This window comes from Eubalaena glacialis, chromosome 2 (genome assembly GCF_028564815.1).
Source record: "Eubalaena glacialis isolate mEubGla1 chromosome 2, mEubGla1.1.hap2.+ XY, whole genome shotgun sequence".
Lineage (NCBI taxonomy): Eukaryota > Metazoa > Chordata > Mammalia > Artiodactyla > Balaenidae > Eubalaena > Eubalaena glacialis.
This window is the reverse complement of record NC_083717.1, coordinates 59,519,786-59,538,523: the sequence shown is the minus strand read 5'-3', so window position 1 is coordinate 59,538,523 and position 18,738 is coordinate 59,519,786. Positions and strand designations below refer to the sequence as shown.

The window sequence follows — 18,738 nt, the reverse complement described above, 5'->3', positions numbered from 1 at the left end:
CATGTTCTTGGATTGGAAGAATTAACATTGTTAAAATATCCATACTACCCAAACCAATCTACAGATTCAATGCAATCCCTGTCAAAATTCCAATGGCATTTTTCACAGAAATACAACACACAATCCTAAAATTTGCATGAAACCACAAAAGGCCCTGAATAGCCAAAGCTATCTTGAGAAAGAAGAACAAAGTTGGGGCATCACAGTCCCTGACTTCAAACTATATTTAAAAGTTATAGTGATCCTTTTCCAGTCGGGCACTGAGTGGTTTTTCGGATCATGTCTGGTGGCTCCGCGGATTATAACAGAGAACATGGCGGCCCAGAGGGAATGGAGCCCGATGGTGTCATCGAGAGCAACTGGAATGAGATTGTTGATAACTTTGATGATATGAATTTAAAGGAGTCTCTTCTTCGAGGCATCTATGCTTATGGTTTTGAGAAGCCATCAGCTATTCAGCAGAGAGCTATTATCCCGTGTATTAAAGGGTATGATGTGATTGCTCAAGCTCAGTCAGGTACTGGCAAGACAGCCACATTTGCTATTTCCATCCTGCAACAGTTGGAGATTGAGTTCAAGGAGACCCAAGCACTAGTATTGGCCCCCACCAGAGAACTGGCTCAACAGATCCAAAAGGTAATTCTGGCACTTGGAGACTATATGGGGGCAACTTGTCATGCCTGCATTGGTGGAACCAATGTTCGAAATGAAATGCAAAAACTTCAGGCTGAAGCACCACATATTGTTGTTGGTACACCAGGGAGAGTGTTTGATATGTTAAACAGAAGATACCTTTCTCCAAAATGGATCAAAATGTTTGTTTTGGATGAAGCAGATGAAATGCTGAGCCGAGGGTTTAAGGATCAAATCTATGAGATTTTCCAAAAATTAAATACAAGTATTCAGGTGGTGTTGCTTTCTGCCACAATGCCAACGGATGTGTTGGAAGTGACCAAAAAATTCATGAGAGATCCCATTCGAATTCTGGTGAAAAAGGAAGAATTGACCCTTGAAGGAATTAAACAGTTTTATATTAATGTTGAAAGAGAGGAATGGAAGTTGGATACACTTTGTGACTTGTATGAGACACTGACGATTACACAGGCTGTTATTTTTCTCAATACAAGGCGTAAGGTGGACTGGCTCACTGAGAAAATGCATGCCAGGGATTTCACAGTTTCTGCTCTGCATGGTGACATGGACCAGAAGGAAAGAGATGTTATCATGAGGGAATTCCGATCAGGGTCAAGCCGTGTTCTGATCACTACTGACTTGTTGGCTCGTGGGATTGATGTGCAACAAGTGTCATTGGTTATAAACTATGATCTACCTACCAATCGTGAAAACTATATTCACAGGGGTCGATAGCAGCAGTTGATGACGAGATGGCGCTCAGAAACGGCGTTGACGTTATTTAGGACGTGGAATCATAAGCGAAACAGCACACTGTTTGAATAAAGAGCGAGTCGAATTGGCAGAGGGGGTCGATTTGGGAGGAAAGGTGTGGCTATAAACTTTGTTACTGAAGAAGACAAGAGGATTCTTCGTGACATTGAGACTTTCTACAATACTACAGTGGAGGAAATGCCAATGAATGTGGCTGACCTTATTTAATTCCTGGGATGAGATAGTTTTGAATGCAGTGCTCGCTGTTGCTGAATAGGCGATCACAACGTGCATTGTGCTTCTTTCTTTGGGAATATTTGAATCTTGTCTCAATGCTCATAACGGATCAGAAATACAGATTTTGATAGCAGAGCGACATTAGTCGTGAGCTCTTGTGAGGAAAGTCGTTGGCTTTATCCTCTTTAGAGTTAGACTGTTGGGGTGGGTATAAAAGATGGGGTCTGTAAAATCTTTCTTTCTTAGAAATTTATTTCCTAGTTCTGTAGAAATGGTTGTATTAGATGTTCTCTATCATTTAATAATATACTTGTGGACTAAAAGATATAAGTGCTGTATAAAATCAGCCAATTATGTTAAACTAGCATATCTGCCTTTATTGTGTTTGTCATTAGCCTGAATAGAAAGGCCTTTAAAATTGATTTTTTTAGAAAGCATTTGAATGCATTTTGTTTGGTATTATATTTATTCAATAAAGTATTTAATTAGTGCTAAAAAAAAAAAAAAAAAAAAAAAAGTTATAGTGATCAAAACAGTATGGTATTGGCTTAAAAACAGAGACATAGATAATGGAACAGAATTAACAGCCCAGAAATAAACCCACACATATGTGGTCAACTAATTTATGAAAAGGAAGGCAAGAATATACAATGGGAGAAGGACAGCCTCTTCAATAAATGGTCCTTAAGAAACTGGACAGCCACATGCAAAAGAATGAAACTGGACCACTATCTTACACCATACACAAAAATGAACTCAAAATTGGTTAAAGCCTTGAACATAAGATCTGAACTCAGACGACTCTTAGAAGAAAACATAAGCAATAAGCTCCTTTACATCAGTTTTGGCGATGATTTTCTTGATTTGACAACCAAAAGCAAAGGCAGCAAAAGCAAAAATAAACAAGTGGGATTACATCAAACTAAAATGTTTCTGCACAGCAAAGGAAACCAGCAACAAAATGAAAAGGTAACCGACTGAATGGGAGAAAATAATCATATACCTGAGAAGGGTTAATATCCAAAATATATAAAGAACTCTTACAACTCAGTAGCAAAAAACCAAACAGCCCAATTTAAAAAAATGGGCAGAGGATCTGAGTAGACATTTTCCCAAAGACTACAGATGGCCAACAGGGAAATGCAAATCAGAGCCACAGTGAGGTATCACCTCACACCTGTTATAATGGCTATTTTTGAAAGGACAAGAAACAGGTGTTGATGAGGATGTGGAGAAAAGGGAACCCTTGTGCACTGTTAGTGGGAATGTAAATTGGTGCAGCCCCTATGGAAAACAATAAGGAGGTTCCTCAAAAAATTAAAAATAGAACTACCACATGAACTAGCAACCCCACTTCTGGGTATTTATCCAAAGAAAATAAAAACACTAATTCCAGAAGATATATGCACCCCCATGTTCATTGCAGCATTATTTACAATAGCCAAGATATGGTAACAACTTAAATCCTCACTGATGGATGAGTGGATAAAAAGTGTGATAGACATAGAAACAAATATTATATATACATATAAATTTTGTAACTATGTATGGTGATAGATGTTAACTAGACTTATTTGATCATTTCACACTATACACAAATATTGAATTATTACGTTGTATGCCAGAAACTAATATAATGTTATATGTCAAGTATACCTTAAAAAAAAAAAAAAAGAGTGATCCTGAGCCAAGACACTTGGGGCTCCAGGATAAAGATCTATAGACCCTGAAGGGCAAACTAGGCCAGATGGAAGAGAGATGATAGGTGTGGGGGGTAGTATTTGCTGCCTCTTAACTTCCTTCATTCAGTCCACAAGTGGACTGTGGCCTGGTGGTGACCACTCAGGGATAAGTAAGACACAGTCTCCAGGTAACTCATATAGACTTGGGAGGACAGGAATATCACCAGATAAACTCAGAGGTTCCTTCTGAGTTTTGGGCTCCTGTGTTCAAAACCTTGAAAATTTGGTTTTCAAATTCACTAACTCTCATAGAGCAGAATACTGGATAAACTAAGCAAAGTTTGCTCCGTGCACATGTAGAGTACATATAGCCTCAAGATCTCCCGCAGCTTCCCAGCCCATCCTTCCTGCAAGAAGTCACTCTTAAGGTTGGTTGGATTCCAATGTACTGTGAAGTCATGTTTACCAGTGAGCAGGGTCATTACTGTGAAAAGGTTCTGCACTTGGACATGGCATGCGAGGGCTCCTCTGCCTCCATGGAGCTCCCTTCACAGGACAGGCTGACCCTGGTTGGCCAAGCCTGGTCATCTCGCTTCCATTCCTATCCAGAGCTGTCCTGGTGCCTTGGTCTCCTGCCGCATATGCCAGCTGAGGGTGGTACAATTCTGAGGTTCATGTTGGGTTAGAGCAGTGGGTTTCAACCAGGGGACATTTGGCCATGTCTGGATATTTTGGGTTGTCACAACTCTGGGGAGGGTGCTACTGGCATTTAGTGGGTAGAAGTCAGGGATGCTGCTACATTGTATCCTACAATGCATAGGATAGTCTCTTACAACAAAGGACTATCTAGTCCAATATGCCAATAGTGCCGAGGTGGAGAAATCCTGGGATAGTGGCAGCAAGAGCCCTCCTAGGCATCCTCCAGAGAGCATGGCCTTAGGGTTTCAGCCCCTCTAAGAATGAAGTGGTCCTCATCTTTTTTCTACATCTCCCATGGGTCCATATGGGGGTGAGAAAGCAGTTAGAACAGGGTAGGATTCACGCACTCCTGTATCCCTTAGCCAAATATGGTTCTCCAGGTAGCATAACTTTCCCTAACAATACAGCTAGAATGGGGTGGATAGGAAAAATGCTTCCCTCCATCCTCTAGTATATTGGATTTAAAAACTCACTTAGGGGCTTGCCTGGTGGCGCAGTGGTTAAGAATCTGCCTGCCAATGCAGGGGACACGGGTTTGAGCCCTGGTCTGGGAAGATCCCACATGCCGCGGAGCAACTAAGCCCGTGAGCCACAACTACTGAGCCTGCGCGTCTGGAGCCTGTGCTCCGCAACGGGAGAGGCAGCGACAGTGAGAGGCCCGCGCACCGCGATGAAGAGTGGTCCCCGCTCGCCACAGCTGGAGAAAGCCCTCGCACAGAAACGAAGACCGAACACAGCCAAAAATAAATAAATAAATAAATAAATAAACCCCCCAAAACCAAAAACAACAACAACAAAAAACTCACTTAGAAAATATTACAAGGGGGATTTCTCTAGTGGTCCAGTGGTTAAGACTCCACACTCCCAATGCAGGGGGCCCGGGTTTGATCCCTGGTCAGGGAACTAGATCCTGCATTCTACAACTAAGAACCTGCATACTGCACCTGAAAAAAAAAAAAAAAAAGATCCCGCATGCCACAGCAAAGATCCTGCACGCGACAACAAAGATCCTGAGTACTGCAACTAAGACCCAGAGCAGCCAAATACATAAATAAATGAACAAACATTAAAAAAAATATGACAAGGACATTCACTGCAGCACTATTAGCACTATTGATACTGAAAAAGATCAAAAACAACCTAAACGTCTATTAACAGGGACCAGATAAATAATACATTCAACGGTGAATGATATATGAACACAGTGGAATTCCATGCAGTTGTTGAAAAGAAGACAGCCCTAATAATGATATGAAACAATCTCCAAGACCTATTGTTAAGAATGCCAGTGAGATGCAGGAACAATGTGCTTGGTTTCCTAATACTTGTGTGAAAATATATTTGCAAATATTATTTAAATGTATGTGCTAAATATGCATTGACTCAAAAAGATGCATAGGAATCCAGTAACAGCGGTTGTCTGGTTGTCTCTTGGGAGGGGATCTGAGGCCCGGAGGGGGCAGGAATAGAAGACATTTCACTCTATGTCCTTTTGCATCTTTTGAATTTTATATTCTATTCATATATTATCTAGTCACAAACAAATACATGCTATAACATGGTTGAGCCTTGAAAACATTATGCTAAATAAAAGAAGCCAGACATAAAAGGACAAATATTACATTGCACTTATATGAAGTACCTAGAAGAGGTAAATTCATAGAGACAGAAAGTAAAGTGGTGGTTTCCAGGGGCTGAGGGGAGGGGGAATGGAGAGCCGTTGTTTAATGGGTACAGAGTTTCAGTCTGGGAAGATGAGAAGGTTCTGGAGACGGATGGTGGTGATGGTTGCACAGCATTCTGAATGTACTTAATGCCACAGAACTGTACACGTAAAAATAATTAAGATGGTAAATTTTATGTTATGGACACTTTACCACAATAAAAAAAATGACATAATCTATTTTAAAAAATATATTTTACAAGTTCATTGTCTAATGATAGTAAATATTTTAGGCTTTGCAGGCCCTATGTAGTCTCTGTTGCAAGCAATTAATCAACGTGAAAGCAGCAACTGTTGACAATACATAAATGAATGAAAGTGTCTGTGTTACAGAAAAACAGGCAGACGCTGATCAGATTCAGTCCACTGGCTGTAGTTTGCCAACCTCTGCTCCATGGCACTCAGTCCCCTCATTTGTAAGATGGGGACAACAATGTACCTACTTCATAGGGTTGTTGTGGGAATTAAATGGAGTAATGTGTCAAGTACTTTGCTCACTGCCTTACACACAAGAAGCAGACAATAAATGTTAGTTATTATTGTTGATGTGGTTGTTGAGATAGGTGCTGAGCACACAGAGGAAGGAGGTCACCTTTACTTAGTACCTACTGTGCACATAGTAGGACTGAGTATTAAAGGGACAGGACTTCACTTTGTTATTTTTATGTTACTGAATAAAAACATCTCATGTTGGCAGAGAGCTTTGTGCATTTGGTCCATTATCTCATTTCATCTTCATGATTACTCTCTGGGGTAAATTTCCAGAGCAGGAAGCCAAGACTCTAAGTTCACTCTGCTAGGAAGAGCAGAGGGAAGGTCTGAATCCTCAGCTATCTTATTCCAAAATCCGTGTTCTCAACCAGGGGTCGTACTGCCTACCCCTCTCCACCCAGTCCCTACTGCCACCCTGGGAAATTTGGAAATGTCTGGGGTGTTTTGGTGGGGAGGGGTGTTAAAGAATGGAGAGACACTACTGGAGTTTAGTTGCCAGGATCCAGGAATGTCCTACAGGACAGCCCTGTAAAACGAAGAATTATCCGATCCCAAATGCCAGTGGTGCCCCATGGGGGAGCTCCATTCCACATCACGCAGCCCGGACCAGCCATATGGAGTCATATGGAGAGTCACAGTCATATGGAGAGATGGGCTCACCAAGAACACAGAGTGATTAGCACCGGCAGGGAGAGGGGGTGGGCAGCAACGTGGCATGGGGGTGTGCATTCAGATCTGCCGGGAGTAGAAGGGACAGGTGGCTCAAGTTGTTAAATTTTAAGTTCAGTGGATCCTTTAAGTTTTCCCCTAAATTTGCCTGAAAGAAGCAGTGTGGTATAGTAAAAAGAGCACTTAGTTTTCAGGGGCTGAAAGCACTGACCAGCTGTGCAACTTGGGGCAACTGAATTGACCTCTCTGGGCTTTGAGCGAAATGAGGATAATGACCCGTGTCTGTCCCCTTGCAGGGCTGCAGAGAGGATCCGATGAACAACAGAGTGAAAGGGAAAGAATTTTACTAAATGAATCATAAAGCAATTGTCAACAAAATCAAGCTCTTCCTTTTTAAATCTTGATTTTGGCTTCCACAGGTTGTGTGGAGGTTTATCTAACAGCCCAGGTGCGGGCCTGCCACCAGCTGCCCCTCCTGCCCAACAAATTGAGATTTAGCTTTGATTGCATCTGCAGCAAAACCAGGCAGCGTGAAAAATGAGCCCAGGAAAGCAAAACGACCGTGCTTCCCGTTGGCTGTAACTCCTCAGAGCCGTGGAGAAGCCATCCGTATCCAGCCAGATGTTGAGCCAGAGAAGGGGCTGGAACAGCTTGATGGGGTCACCTACCGGTCAGGCCCCACAAGCTGTTTTTCGCCTAGGGAAAGGAAGGGTTAATAGTTCCTTTGGTCAAAATGTCAAGTTGGAATTAATCTATATAAATGTCAAGCCTGCTCTGTGAGCAAAAATGAGGAGGTTCGTCATTGCAGAAAGCCTGTCTGCATGATAAGGAACAGACATGTTATCTACAAAGCTCTGATTTCTATTTTTCTACCCAGAGACCAGATGGATCCCCTGCCTCTTGAGATGCAGCTAATCGTGGTTCTAGCTCTGCAATTCCACACCTTCTGAAGCTTTCCCCAAGCTATCTGCAAGGGTCTGGGGGTTGTATCTCATGGCCTCTCTCCTCTGCCTCCCCTTTGTCTTTTGTCAAACCAGCCAAGAAACTTGACCCATTCTCTAGTTCCAAAAACAACTAGAAAATCATTCCTAGAAGGATCCCAAAACAAGAAGAATTTGTTTTGCCAACACAGCAGTCAATCTTGTTTTGCAGAAAACAGGTTTTGGAGTCAAAATTCTTCGGTTGAAACCCCAACTCCCTCACATACTAATAGGGTGACCTCATGAAGTCACTTAATCACTGGTTTCAGTATTTTCATCTGTAAAATGGGGTGGTCAATCTCTACATTAAAGAGTTGCTGTGAGGACTAAATTAGATTAGTCATGTGAATGGTAGGCACATATTATGTGCTCACTTCAGTTAGAACTCTTTTTTCTACAAATTGGTTTACATAGAAGGAATGAGTGGTCTGGCAAAACTTCAAAGTCTGGAAGTTGGTCAGGCTTCAGGCAGAGTTTGATCAGGGTCCTGGCTCTGTCTCTTTGCATTCCCTAGGCTCTGCTCTCCTCTGTGTAATTGTTTCCTTTTCTGTCCAGCTTCCTTCAAGATTACAACATGACTACCATTGTTTTGGGTCCCACATCTACCCTCTGCAACATCCAGAAGAGGAAAGCTCCTTGTACTTTGACCATTGAACAAAAGTCCTGTTCACTTTGATTATAATACTTAAGGTCAGGTACTCTCTTCTCAACCAATCACTGTGACTGGGGCTATGCTTTGCCCTGTTTGGCTTAGGCTTAGGTGGCAGAGGGATGGGATTACACTCAGTACCCTTAGGTACCCTGAGATCTAGGGATCATCCACATGGGATCCTGCTTCTTCATATTTGTGTCTGTAAAGCCTGGCACAATGTAAGAGCTTGTTGAATGAATGATTACTGTTGAATGAGGATTATAAAATCTGAGAGAGGTTGTGTGTGGTTAGAACATCTAATCATTCTCTGAATCAGCTGCCCAGTTTGTGGTAATTTCCCAGATACTCTCTTCAATGAAATCCCAAATTACAAATGTTGACCTTCATCTTTCCCCAGAGAACAGCCTTCTTCTTCCGGTAACATCAGTGAAAGCCTAAATAACTCCCCCTTGCCAGGGCCTCCTGAGCTATCTTTACACAGCTCACTCCAGCAGGGAGCATGGAAATCAAAACTCCAATTCCATTTTTAATCACTGGATCCAATAAAGCATATTAAATTTATCTTTAAGTAGCTTTTTAAAATTTTATTTAATGGAAGTGAGGAGGAAATTGAGGTTTGAAAGGGCAAGGCTTTTTACAAAAATCTTTTATCAGAACGTGTGGGGGCCAAACCCCAGGCAGCCGTCCTAAGGGACATTCTCCGCTGCTCGCACAGAGATCCTGGCAGGGAGAGAGTACAGTGTCTCAGGGGAGCAGAGCCACACTACCCAGGCCCTGGGGTATGACAGAAGAGATGGAACAGCAGGACCCTGCTCTTCAGAGATCCCCTGTCCTGGGCCCAGCTGAGCACCCAGCATGGGAGGAGAGGGGAGGGAGTTGAGCCAGGTCACCCAGCATTCAGCCTGGGCTGCCCTGTATCTCCACTGCCAAGATCAAGGAGTGGATGCCCACTCAACAGGGCCCTGAACTTGGTGGTGGGGGGACCCCAAACAAGTAACTACAATATATCCCTGGGGTTCAGACCCACATATCCTGCTGGTAATTGCCTGGATGGCCCACTGCCTCCTCAAACTTACCTTGTCCAAATATGGACTCATCACCTTGCTGCTCCCTGTCTCCTGTATCCAGCTCCCCCCCCCACCAAAACTTCCTAGCCAGCTGTTTGGGCATCATCCTAGACCACCACCACTCCGCTCTCATCTGCCAAGGTCATTGCTTACCAAGACCGATTCATTCTAACATCACAACATCTTTTGATTCTTCCCTCCTATGCTTCCCCATCCCCTCTCCCTGAATTGGTCTTTCTGGCTCCAGTCTCACCTCCTCCAGTCTTCTCTCGGTGGGGTCACCAGATCTGGGCTTCCAGCACACAGATCATAGCCTGCTTTTCACCTCCTCAAAAACCTTCAATAGCTCCCCATTGCCTACAGAAGAAAGTCCATATTCTTTACCAGGTACCCGAGGCCCATGACTTGTCATTTTATCCTCATTCACAATGCATGAGGAGCCCTATTCCCTGAACCAGATGATTTCCTGCCTTCACCTGGCTGCTCTGGACACCTGGCTTGCCATCCCCTAACTCTCCCCCCCGAAGTCCTACTATTTTCCAGGCTCAATGCTGCCTCCTTCAGGGCACCTCTCTGGGAAGTGAGTGGGTGGTTGTTTCCTCCTTTTGCTGCTGCCCTTTGCTGGTGTCTCTATTTCAAAATGTTTTTCATTTTGCCCAGGGCAGTGAGGAGGAAATTGGCCAGCCAACAGATATTAAGCATTTGTGTTTGCACCCGGCACTGGTCAGGCGAATTTACATTTAATCTGAACAGCCAGGGGAGGTGGTTTCATCCCCATTTCACAGTCAGGAACCCGCAGCTCAGAAAGGAGATGTGATCTGCCCAAGGATGTGAGAGCAGGCTCCATTCTGCATCTTCTAACTCCGAGTCCGATGCCAACTCTCCTCCACCTCCCCTGTGCAAGGCAGCCCTGGGGTGGGTGAACCCTCTAGAAACACATCTGTTCTCTGTTTTACTTAAAGGGCCCTTGAGTCCGAAGCCAGCTGGTAGAACACATGCCTGTGATCACTAATTCAAATTTGCCCTCCCTCCCAGTCCCTGCACTCCTGATGCCCCTCGTGAATCAGGGTCTCAGGCCCAGGAGTGAGCAGGTCTGCATAATTTCCTGAATGTCACCAAACGTGTCTATCACTCTCAGAGCTTCCCAAATGCCATCCTGGGTGCACCCAGGGAGGCTCTGAGCCATATGGCCAAGGAGCCCACTGTGAAATCCCATTACCACTTTCTGCTAATTGGCTTCAAAGCATGAATGGAAAGTACACCATCCCTATGGGCCCTGAGAGCTTCCTCATCGCTCCCTCCCCATCGGGAACTCAGCTCTTTCTAAATGTCTTCCCTCTCTCCCTCCCATGGCCTAGGCCGCCTTGGTGAGGCAGAAGGACGTCTCAGTGAAACATTTATATTCAGACACATGGATAGTTGTGACAGGAGCAAGTTTGGAAACACTAACCTAAGCTTTTCTCTCTTTCCTGTCCTTCCCCCTCATCGTAGCTGGGAGCCAGCTCTGGACCCCACCGCCTGTCGGGGGAGGATATGGTAGGGTGGAGGGAGGAAGGGAAGGACAGAGGGAGGATGCCCAGCCCTCTTGCACAGCATTTCCTGCCACCACCATCAGCAGAGGGAACTGCTCCCTGGTGGGTCTAGGACCATCCTGGGCCACAGAACAGAAATGATGGACAGAAAAGATGGACATCTCAGCAGTAATCTGGGTGGAAGGATGACTGAGGACGAGATGTCTCTCCTTATCCCAAACCCTCTGACTTTATATAAGACCACAGGACAGAGGCACAGCTGACTGCCCGAGAAAGGGAATGTTGAGCTTTAGAAAATCAAATGTTGCATTTAAGAAGATAAAGGCCAGTGATACTTGTTGTGCACCTGAGTTCTGGATTGGGATGCAACGTCCTACGGAGGGAGTGCATACTAGGGTTGGGGTCTTGTGTTAAGCACTTTGCATCCATTCTCTCTAGCCTCCCCAGCAGCCCCCAAGTGACAGATGGGTCAGAGGCCACAGGGAGGCCATGGGGAAGAAGGAGAAGCAGGTACCTAGAGTTTGAGACTGGGCTGGGAACCAGGCCAAGGATCCACGTCTCCCTCCCTCTGAGGGCTGGGCTCTCCAAGAGGCTGCCGCAGGCCTAAGGGCCAGAGCTAGAGGAATGGACATGGAGTCATAGACCCTCCCAGGGTCACTGCAGAATTGCAAGAACCTTCCCTATGGAGGGACTTTTCTACCAAGTGCTTCTACCCCACTGGGCCTGGTAGCACTTTCCATGGCTGGAATGTTGTGATTGTCCCAGTGGCCTAAGATGATGATGTCCACTTCCCACAGGGTGTGAGGGAGACTGGGAGAGGATGCAGGAGCCCAGCCAGTGGGGAGCCCAGGGGAGAATGAGGGCTGGGGAGGGGTGAGAGAAGGGCCTCTGATGATGGCCAGCTGCCTCAGCTGACAGGTCACGACCCAACTTCAAATATTATCCTCTGAATGGGGCCACCCATTCAGGAGACTCCAGGGCTGGGGAGACAGAGTTGCAGTCCAAAGAAGTGGTTTCTGAGGCACCTCCCTCTGCAGAAGGGCTTACCAAGTGGTCAAGGCAACCCACAAAGCAGGAAAACCAACATTTAGCTAATGGAACACTGACAAAACCTGCTGAAGATGTCTAGCCCTGAGTAATTCAAATGGAGCTAGGCCAATGCATTATTTTAAAAAAAGAAAAGACATGAATCTGACTGCCAAAGCGCTGAAGTGTAACATAAATCGTTAGTCGTGGTTTCATGGGGACACGGAGGAGGGGTTTATGCGACACATCACAAGACAAAAGAACCCCAAATCTCCTCTAAACACTTCTCACCACAAGCCTGGTCCTTCCAGTCGTTCCCCAAACCTCTGTCCCTCTTTTCTCCTGCTCACCCCAAACTGCAGCTATGCACTGTCTTCCTTTACCCTGCCCTCCCCTTCCTGGAGGGCTTCCCAGATTTCCCAGAGCCTCCTCCCCTCCCCTCCAGGGGCTTCTCCATCTTTCCTCAGATGGATCCATCTGGCCTCTCTTACCTTGTCCCACTCTGCACCTCAACCTTTCTCCCTTCACAACATAAGAGACACAATAACTTCCGGGAAGCCAAGAGCCCACGAACAAGGAATCCTTCCTTTAGAGAAAGGGCAGGAGAGGTGACTACAAGTCCTTTGTTGTAATTTTCTTCCCTGACATACCTGTTTACATGGGAACTGGAAAGATCTTTCCAGCCCACTGGAAAGATCCCAGGACCAGCTCCCATGAGCACTGGAGCAAGCAGGGCCCAGGAGCCTTTGATGAGGACCCTCCCATCCCACTCCTTAGCCACTCCCACCCTGACGTCGGGTGCTCCCCCAGCCCCCTCAAGCCTCCCCGCCACCCTGCCCTGCCCTGTCCTGTCCTGCCTCAGCCTGCCCAGGGAGGCCAGTGCTTGAGGCCCCCAGGAGACTCACCCCTTCAGACGGGGCCCAGTAAGTCCAACCTTCAGAGTGTGGCTGGGATTTGGGGCCAGCCAGGAAGCTGATGTGGACAGGGCAGGCTCAGGGCCGAGTGGTGGGCCAGGCGGGCCTGGTCTGGAGCCCTGAGCAGTGCCCCTTCCCCCCTCCTGACTTCCTCTGAGCATCCAGCTCCCAGATTCTCTCTCACGCAGCCAGAGCAGTGGACTTCCACTGCTGCACCAGCAGCTCAGAGCTGCAGAGGGCCCTGGAGAACATTAGCCGAGTCCAAATCTGGTGACTCAAGATGGGGATGTTGAGGCCCAGAGAGAGTTAGGGACCCTCTCAAGGTCACAGAGCTCTGACAGAAGGAGCTAGAACCGAGGTCTCCTGGCTTCCCCGTTAGTGCTTCCGGCACAACACAATTTCTAAACTATGGAGCGGGGTGGAGGGCGAGTGTTGTAGAAGTGAATGAAATTAAAAATGCAAATTGTGGGTCCTCTCGTGGTTATTTGCATTTTAAGTGGAATACAAAGATCAAAACATCTTCTTGACTTAAAGCAAATCTATGCAGACAGAAAGCAGACAGTGGTAGCCAGTGCCTGAGGGTGGGGAATGAGGAGGGACGCTTTCAGTGGCGTGTAGTTTCCAAAAGTCCAAGAACTAGGTAGTGGTGATGGTTGCAAGACCCCGTGAATGTACTTATTGCCACTGAATTGTACACTTTAAAATGGCTGAAGTGGTTGATTTTATATTATGTGTATTTTACTACATCAGCCTTCTGTATGCACGGGTTCCGTCCAAATCCACAGATTCGACCAACCACAGATCGAAAATATTTGAAAAGAAAAATTCCAGGAATTTCCCAAAAGCAAAACTTGAATTTATACCAGCAACTATTTACATACCATTCACATTGTATTGACAACTATTACATGGCATTTACACCGTATTAGGTATTTTAAGGAATCTAGAGATGATTTCAAATATACGGGAGGATGTGCGTAGGTTATGTGCAAATACTGCACCACTTTATATAAGGGACTTGAGCATCCGAGGATTTTGGTATCTGCAGGGGGTACTGGAACCAATCCCCCATGGATGCCAAGGGACGACTGTACAATTTTTAAAAATCTGCTTGACTCTATAAGTAAAACCTGTCGTGAGGAAATGCCAGGAGTTTGTTTTGCTTCGTCTCATCTCTCCTCTTTCCCTCCCTCACCAGACGTGTGCTGGGAGCCTTCCTAAGCTAAGGGAGCCCTCCACACGGTGTACAGAAAGACCAAGAATCTATTCAAGGATAATGCTAAGAAACAAAACAAAACATAATAAAATGATAGAAGAAGCTGTTCCTGACAAAACATCCAGGAAGAGGAGAGAGCACAGGTTAAACCAGGGGAGGGGCCTGTGAGCCCCTGACGGCCCGTTACTCACCTGGGCACTCCCGGCTCAGCGCAGAAGCTTTCTCCCAGCTCTGAGGGCAGTGGCAGCTGTCGAGCAGTCTAGGGGCCCCAGGCCACCATCCCCCCACTCTGCCGCTCACCACTGTACTTCCCAGCCACACCCCTTCCTCATCACCAGCCCCCACCCTGCCCTCCAGGAAAGCACTGCTTCCAGCCAACTCCCCCTTCCTCCCCCAGCCCACTGGCTATATTCTTCTTAACTTCTCTTATTAGGAAAACACCAGGGCCATGAAGATTTGTACACATTTATCTGCTTTTGTAAAGGTTTACATAGCAGAGAATTCCCCACAGGTTTACATTCTCATTCAAGTGGTAAATCTGTGTGTGTGTGTGTATGTAAGGGGTGGGGGGACATTTCCGTCTTAATCCCTTCCCTGAACCCCCCACGGTGCCCAAACCATGTCCTGCGCACAATCAATCATCTGGCAGGAGGCTGGTGCTCAGCCTGGTGTGGGGCTCTGCCCCTCTGCCCCATGGTGCTGGGGGCTGGCGGTGCTCCCTGGGGATGGGAGGGGGCCCCAGGGCAGACAGAGGTCTCTGGTCACCTCCAGAGCTGACCTCAGGGAAGCTCTGCAAACACCCCATCGAAAGGACTCCATTAGAGCTCATTTTCCCCAACTCCATCTGGGGAGACGAGGACGTACAGTGAGAGGTTTAATTCTTCCAGTTACATTAGTCATCAGCTCTGGAGGTCTGAGCCCTGAAGTCCTGGGCAGTGCAGGGACAGGGAGGCAGGGGTCCACTTCACCCCAGAGGCTTCTATGTGCCTTGTCAAGGCCTGGACTCAGAGGAATTGACCACCCACCCGCCTCTGGGAGGCGGATATTTCTCCCAGAGACTCAGAGATACATACAGTGCCAAGCAGGGAGGTGGGATGAGTGGGGGTCTGAGGCCCAGAGAGGGGAAGGAACGGGCCAAGTCCTCCACCGTGAAGAGGGCACCTCATCTCCTCCAGTGCTCGGCCCCAGAAGGCCCTCAGGGCAGTGCTGAGCCACTGCCCCTCCACTTCCCTAAGTGTAGCTAGCGGGTCACCTGTCATGGTCAAGGGATTCTGCAGCCAGCAACACTTAGCTCTGGAGGTGTATTAGTTTCCTGTGGCTGCTGTAACACATTACCACCGAGTGGCTCAAAACAACAGAAATTTACTTACAGTTCTGGAGTCTAAAATCAAGGTGTCAGCAGGGCCACGTTCCCTCCTATGAGATAATAGAAAAAATGTGTATTGGTCTCTGTTTCCAGCTCCTGAAACTGTTGTAATTTCTCAAGTGACAAGAGCACTAGGAGCATCTTTCGTTCCAGTATTCGGTCTCTGGCCCTGGTTCCTGACACAGAGCTCCTGAAACCCTTGTAATCTCCTGGGTGATAGGAGCCTCTTTGTTCTACTGAGGCAACTCTAGGTGGGCTCCTGGATGGCTCCCTGATGGGGGCTGATCACCAGAAAGAACAAGCCTCAATCAGAAGCTTGGAAATTCCAGCCCCCGCCCCCCATTCTCTTGAGAAAGGAGAAGGGCTGGGAATGGAGTTCGTGACTCATCATGCCCTTGTGATGAAGCCTCCTTACACATCCGCCAACGTGTGGGGTTTGGAGAGCTTCTGGCTTGGTGAACACATGGAGGTGCTGGGAGAGTGGCGCCCAGAAAGGGCATGGGTGGTCTGCGCCCCTTCTCACATACCCTGCCCTGTGCACCCATGTACCAGGAGGGGGATGCCCACAACTCCACGGGGACAGAAGTTCCTGTGCTCAGGACCCAGACATCGCGCTGTGAATCTCTTCACGTGGCTGTTCATCTGTTTCCTTTACCGTATCTTTTAATAAACTGGTAAAGGTACTCAAGTACTTCCTGAGTTCTGTGAGCCACTCTAGCAAATCATCAAATCCAGTGAGGAGGAGGTCACGAAGACCTCTGACTTGTAGCCAAGTTGGACAGTAGTTGTGGGTAACCTGGGGACCTACTGTTCGCGAGTGGCATCTGAAGTGGGGTGGGAGAAATCTCATGGGACCGAGGCCTTAAGCCATGGGAACTGAGTTAAACTGTAGGACACCCAGCTGGTGTCGCAAAGAATTGCTTGGTGTGGGAAAAACTGCCACACATTTGGTGACCAGAAATGTTCTTATTCATTTTTTTTTATTTGGCCACTTAGCTTTTTAAATTCTCTTTTTAAATACTGTAGCATGAAAAGAAATATGCTCTCTTATCTATCAGACAAGGTTGGTTCCCTCTCTCATGGGTTCTGTGTGAAAGTAAAGGAGACACACAGGAAAGAAAGACACAGGTGGAAGAAAGACTGAATTCCTTCCTAATACATCTCCGAAGGGGCTCCAGCTTCTGGTGGCTCCAGGCCTTCCTTGGCTCGTGGCTGCATCTCTCCAATCTCAGCCTCTTCCTCATACCATCTTCTCTGTGTCTGTTCTTCTTCTGTTTTGTTTTGTTTTTAATATATTTATTTATTTATTTTTATTTGGTTGTGCTGGGTCTTAGTTGTGGCTCCAGGGCTCCTTAGTTGTGGCATGCGAACTCTTAGTTGCAGCATGCATGTAGGATCTAGTTCCCTTGCCAGGGATAGAACCCGGGCCCCCTGCATTGGGAGTGCAGAGTCTTATTCACTGCACCACCAGGGAAGTCCCTCCTCTTCTGTTTCTTATGAGGACATTCAACATTGGATTTAGGGCCCACCCAGATAATCTAGGATGATCTCATCCAGAGATCCTTAATTACATATACAAAGATACTCCACCCCCCTTTTCCAAATAAGGTCACATTCTCAGGTTCTGGCAGGTAGGAAGTGGACATATCTTTTTGGGAGCCACCATTCAACCCACTTCATATGTCACTGGGTTGCCCCACTCCGCCACATTGCCAATCAGACCCTGTTGTTTATTATTGGGGGTAATGAAAGCAACAGTAATACTAATAGATAACATTCATTGGAGGCACTTACTAAGTGCCAGGCACCACGATAAGCCCTAAACATGTATTAACTCATTTAATTGTCACTCCAACGCTTTGAGGTGGATCCTGTTATCTCCAGATTACAGATGAGAAGACTGAGGGTCAGGAAGGAGCGTATTATTGGTAACAGGTTGATACAGAACTCAACCCCCAGACTCCCTGAGGCCAGAGCAGACTTAGAAATGCATGAGAGACAGAGTAGTTGTCCCCCAGGGCTGGAGAGCATGAGGACCCCAGGGAGGTGATGGAGGGGCTCTGGTGGGCACCGCTCTGCCCTTCCAGCCATGTTACCTGAGGCAGGGCCCTGGCCATCTCTGAGCCTCTGTCGAGTGAGGTGTGGAGTGGACTCTTCCTGGCTCAGCTAGCCATGGCTCGAGGACACTGGTCTTAACCCTGGATGCACAATAAGGTCCCCTGGGAGCTTTTAAAAATCCTGATGTCCAGGCCACACTCCAGCCAACTAAAGCAGAGTCTCTGGGGGTGGGATCCAGGCCTGGGTGGCTTTTAAAGTTCCCCAGGGGATTCCACTGTGCAGCCCAGGCTGAGAACCACTGCCCCAGTCTGTCCTTTCTCTCCCTGGTTCATCATGTCCAGCAGGGAAGCTGAGGCTCCCTGTCCCCCAGCTGACTCACCTGATTGGGTACAGATGAGGGAAACCTGGGGGCAACAGTAGGGAGGGGGGTGGGGGGAGAACAGGAAATGGGTCCTTCAGGATAGGGATGGACACTGCCGGACCGCTGATGTGAGCAGTCTCTACAGGCCTTCTGGGCCTAGTCTCAGGAAGGAGTGGCCTAAAGCAGGGGTCCCCAATACCTGGGCCGCGGACCGGTACCGGTCCGCAGCCTGTTAGGAACCAGGCTGCACAGCAGGAGGTGAGCAGCGGGGGAGCGAGCAAAGCTTCATCTGCTGCTGCCCATTGCTCCCCATCGCTCCCCATCGCTCCCCATCGCCCCCCATCGCTCCCCATCGCTCCCCATCTCCCGCATTACCGCCTGAACCACCCCCCCCCACCCCGCTCCGTGGAAAAATTGTCTTCCACAAAACCGGTCCCTGGTGCCAAAAAGGTTGGGGACTGCTGGCCTAAAGGGCTCGTGCCTGGCAAGTTGGAAGTATCAGAGAGCAGGGCAGGATCCAGGGACGCCACTGTGTGACCTCTGGGACGAAGGGCTGGCAGGAAACAGATGGAGGATTAATGCCAAACAGGACCAGCTCTGGGGAGACCTGATGAATCAGGGCCGCAGGGGCGCCCGTGGGGGCCTTGCCCCGGCCTGTCTACCACAGCTCTGGCAGCT

General features: G+C 47.4%; 1 protein-coding gene across 1 annotated transcript; it reads left to right on the top strand.

Annotated features, from left to right (window-relative positions):
- The first annotated feature begins 253 nt into the window (after nt 1-253).
- On the top strand, nt 254-2,097 carry LOC133085021 (eukaryotic initiation factor 4A-II-like). Its single transcript, XM_061181861.1, has one exon. The coding sequence runs from the start codon at nt 280-282 to the stop codon at nt 1,366-1,368; it is 1,089 nt and encodes a 362-aa protein (XP_061037844.1). The 5' UTR covers nt 254-279; the 3' UTR covers nt 1,369-2,097.
- The last annotated feature ends 16,641 nt before the right edge of the window (nt 2,098-18,738 follow it).

What these genes read in the sequence shown, in the direction of transcription:
- LOC133085021 (XM_061181861.1), top strand. Translation starts at nt 280, where the DNA reads ATGTCTGGTGGCTCCGCGGATTATAACAGAGAACATGGCGGCCCAGAG.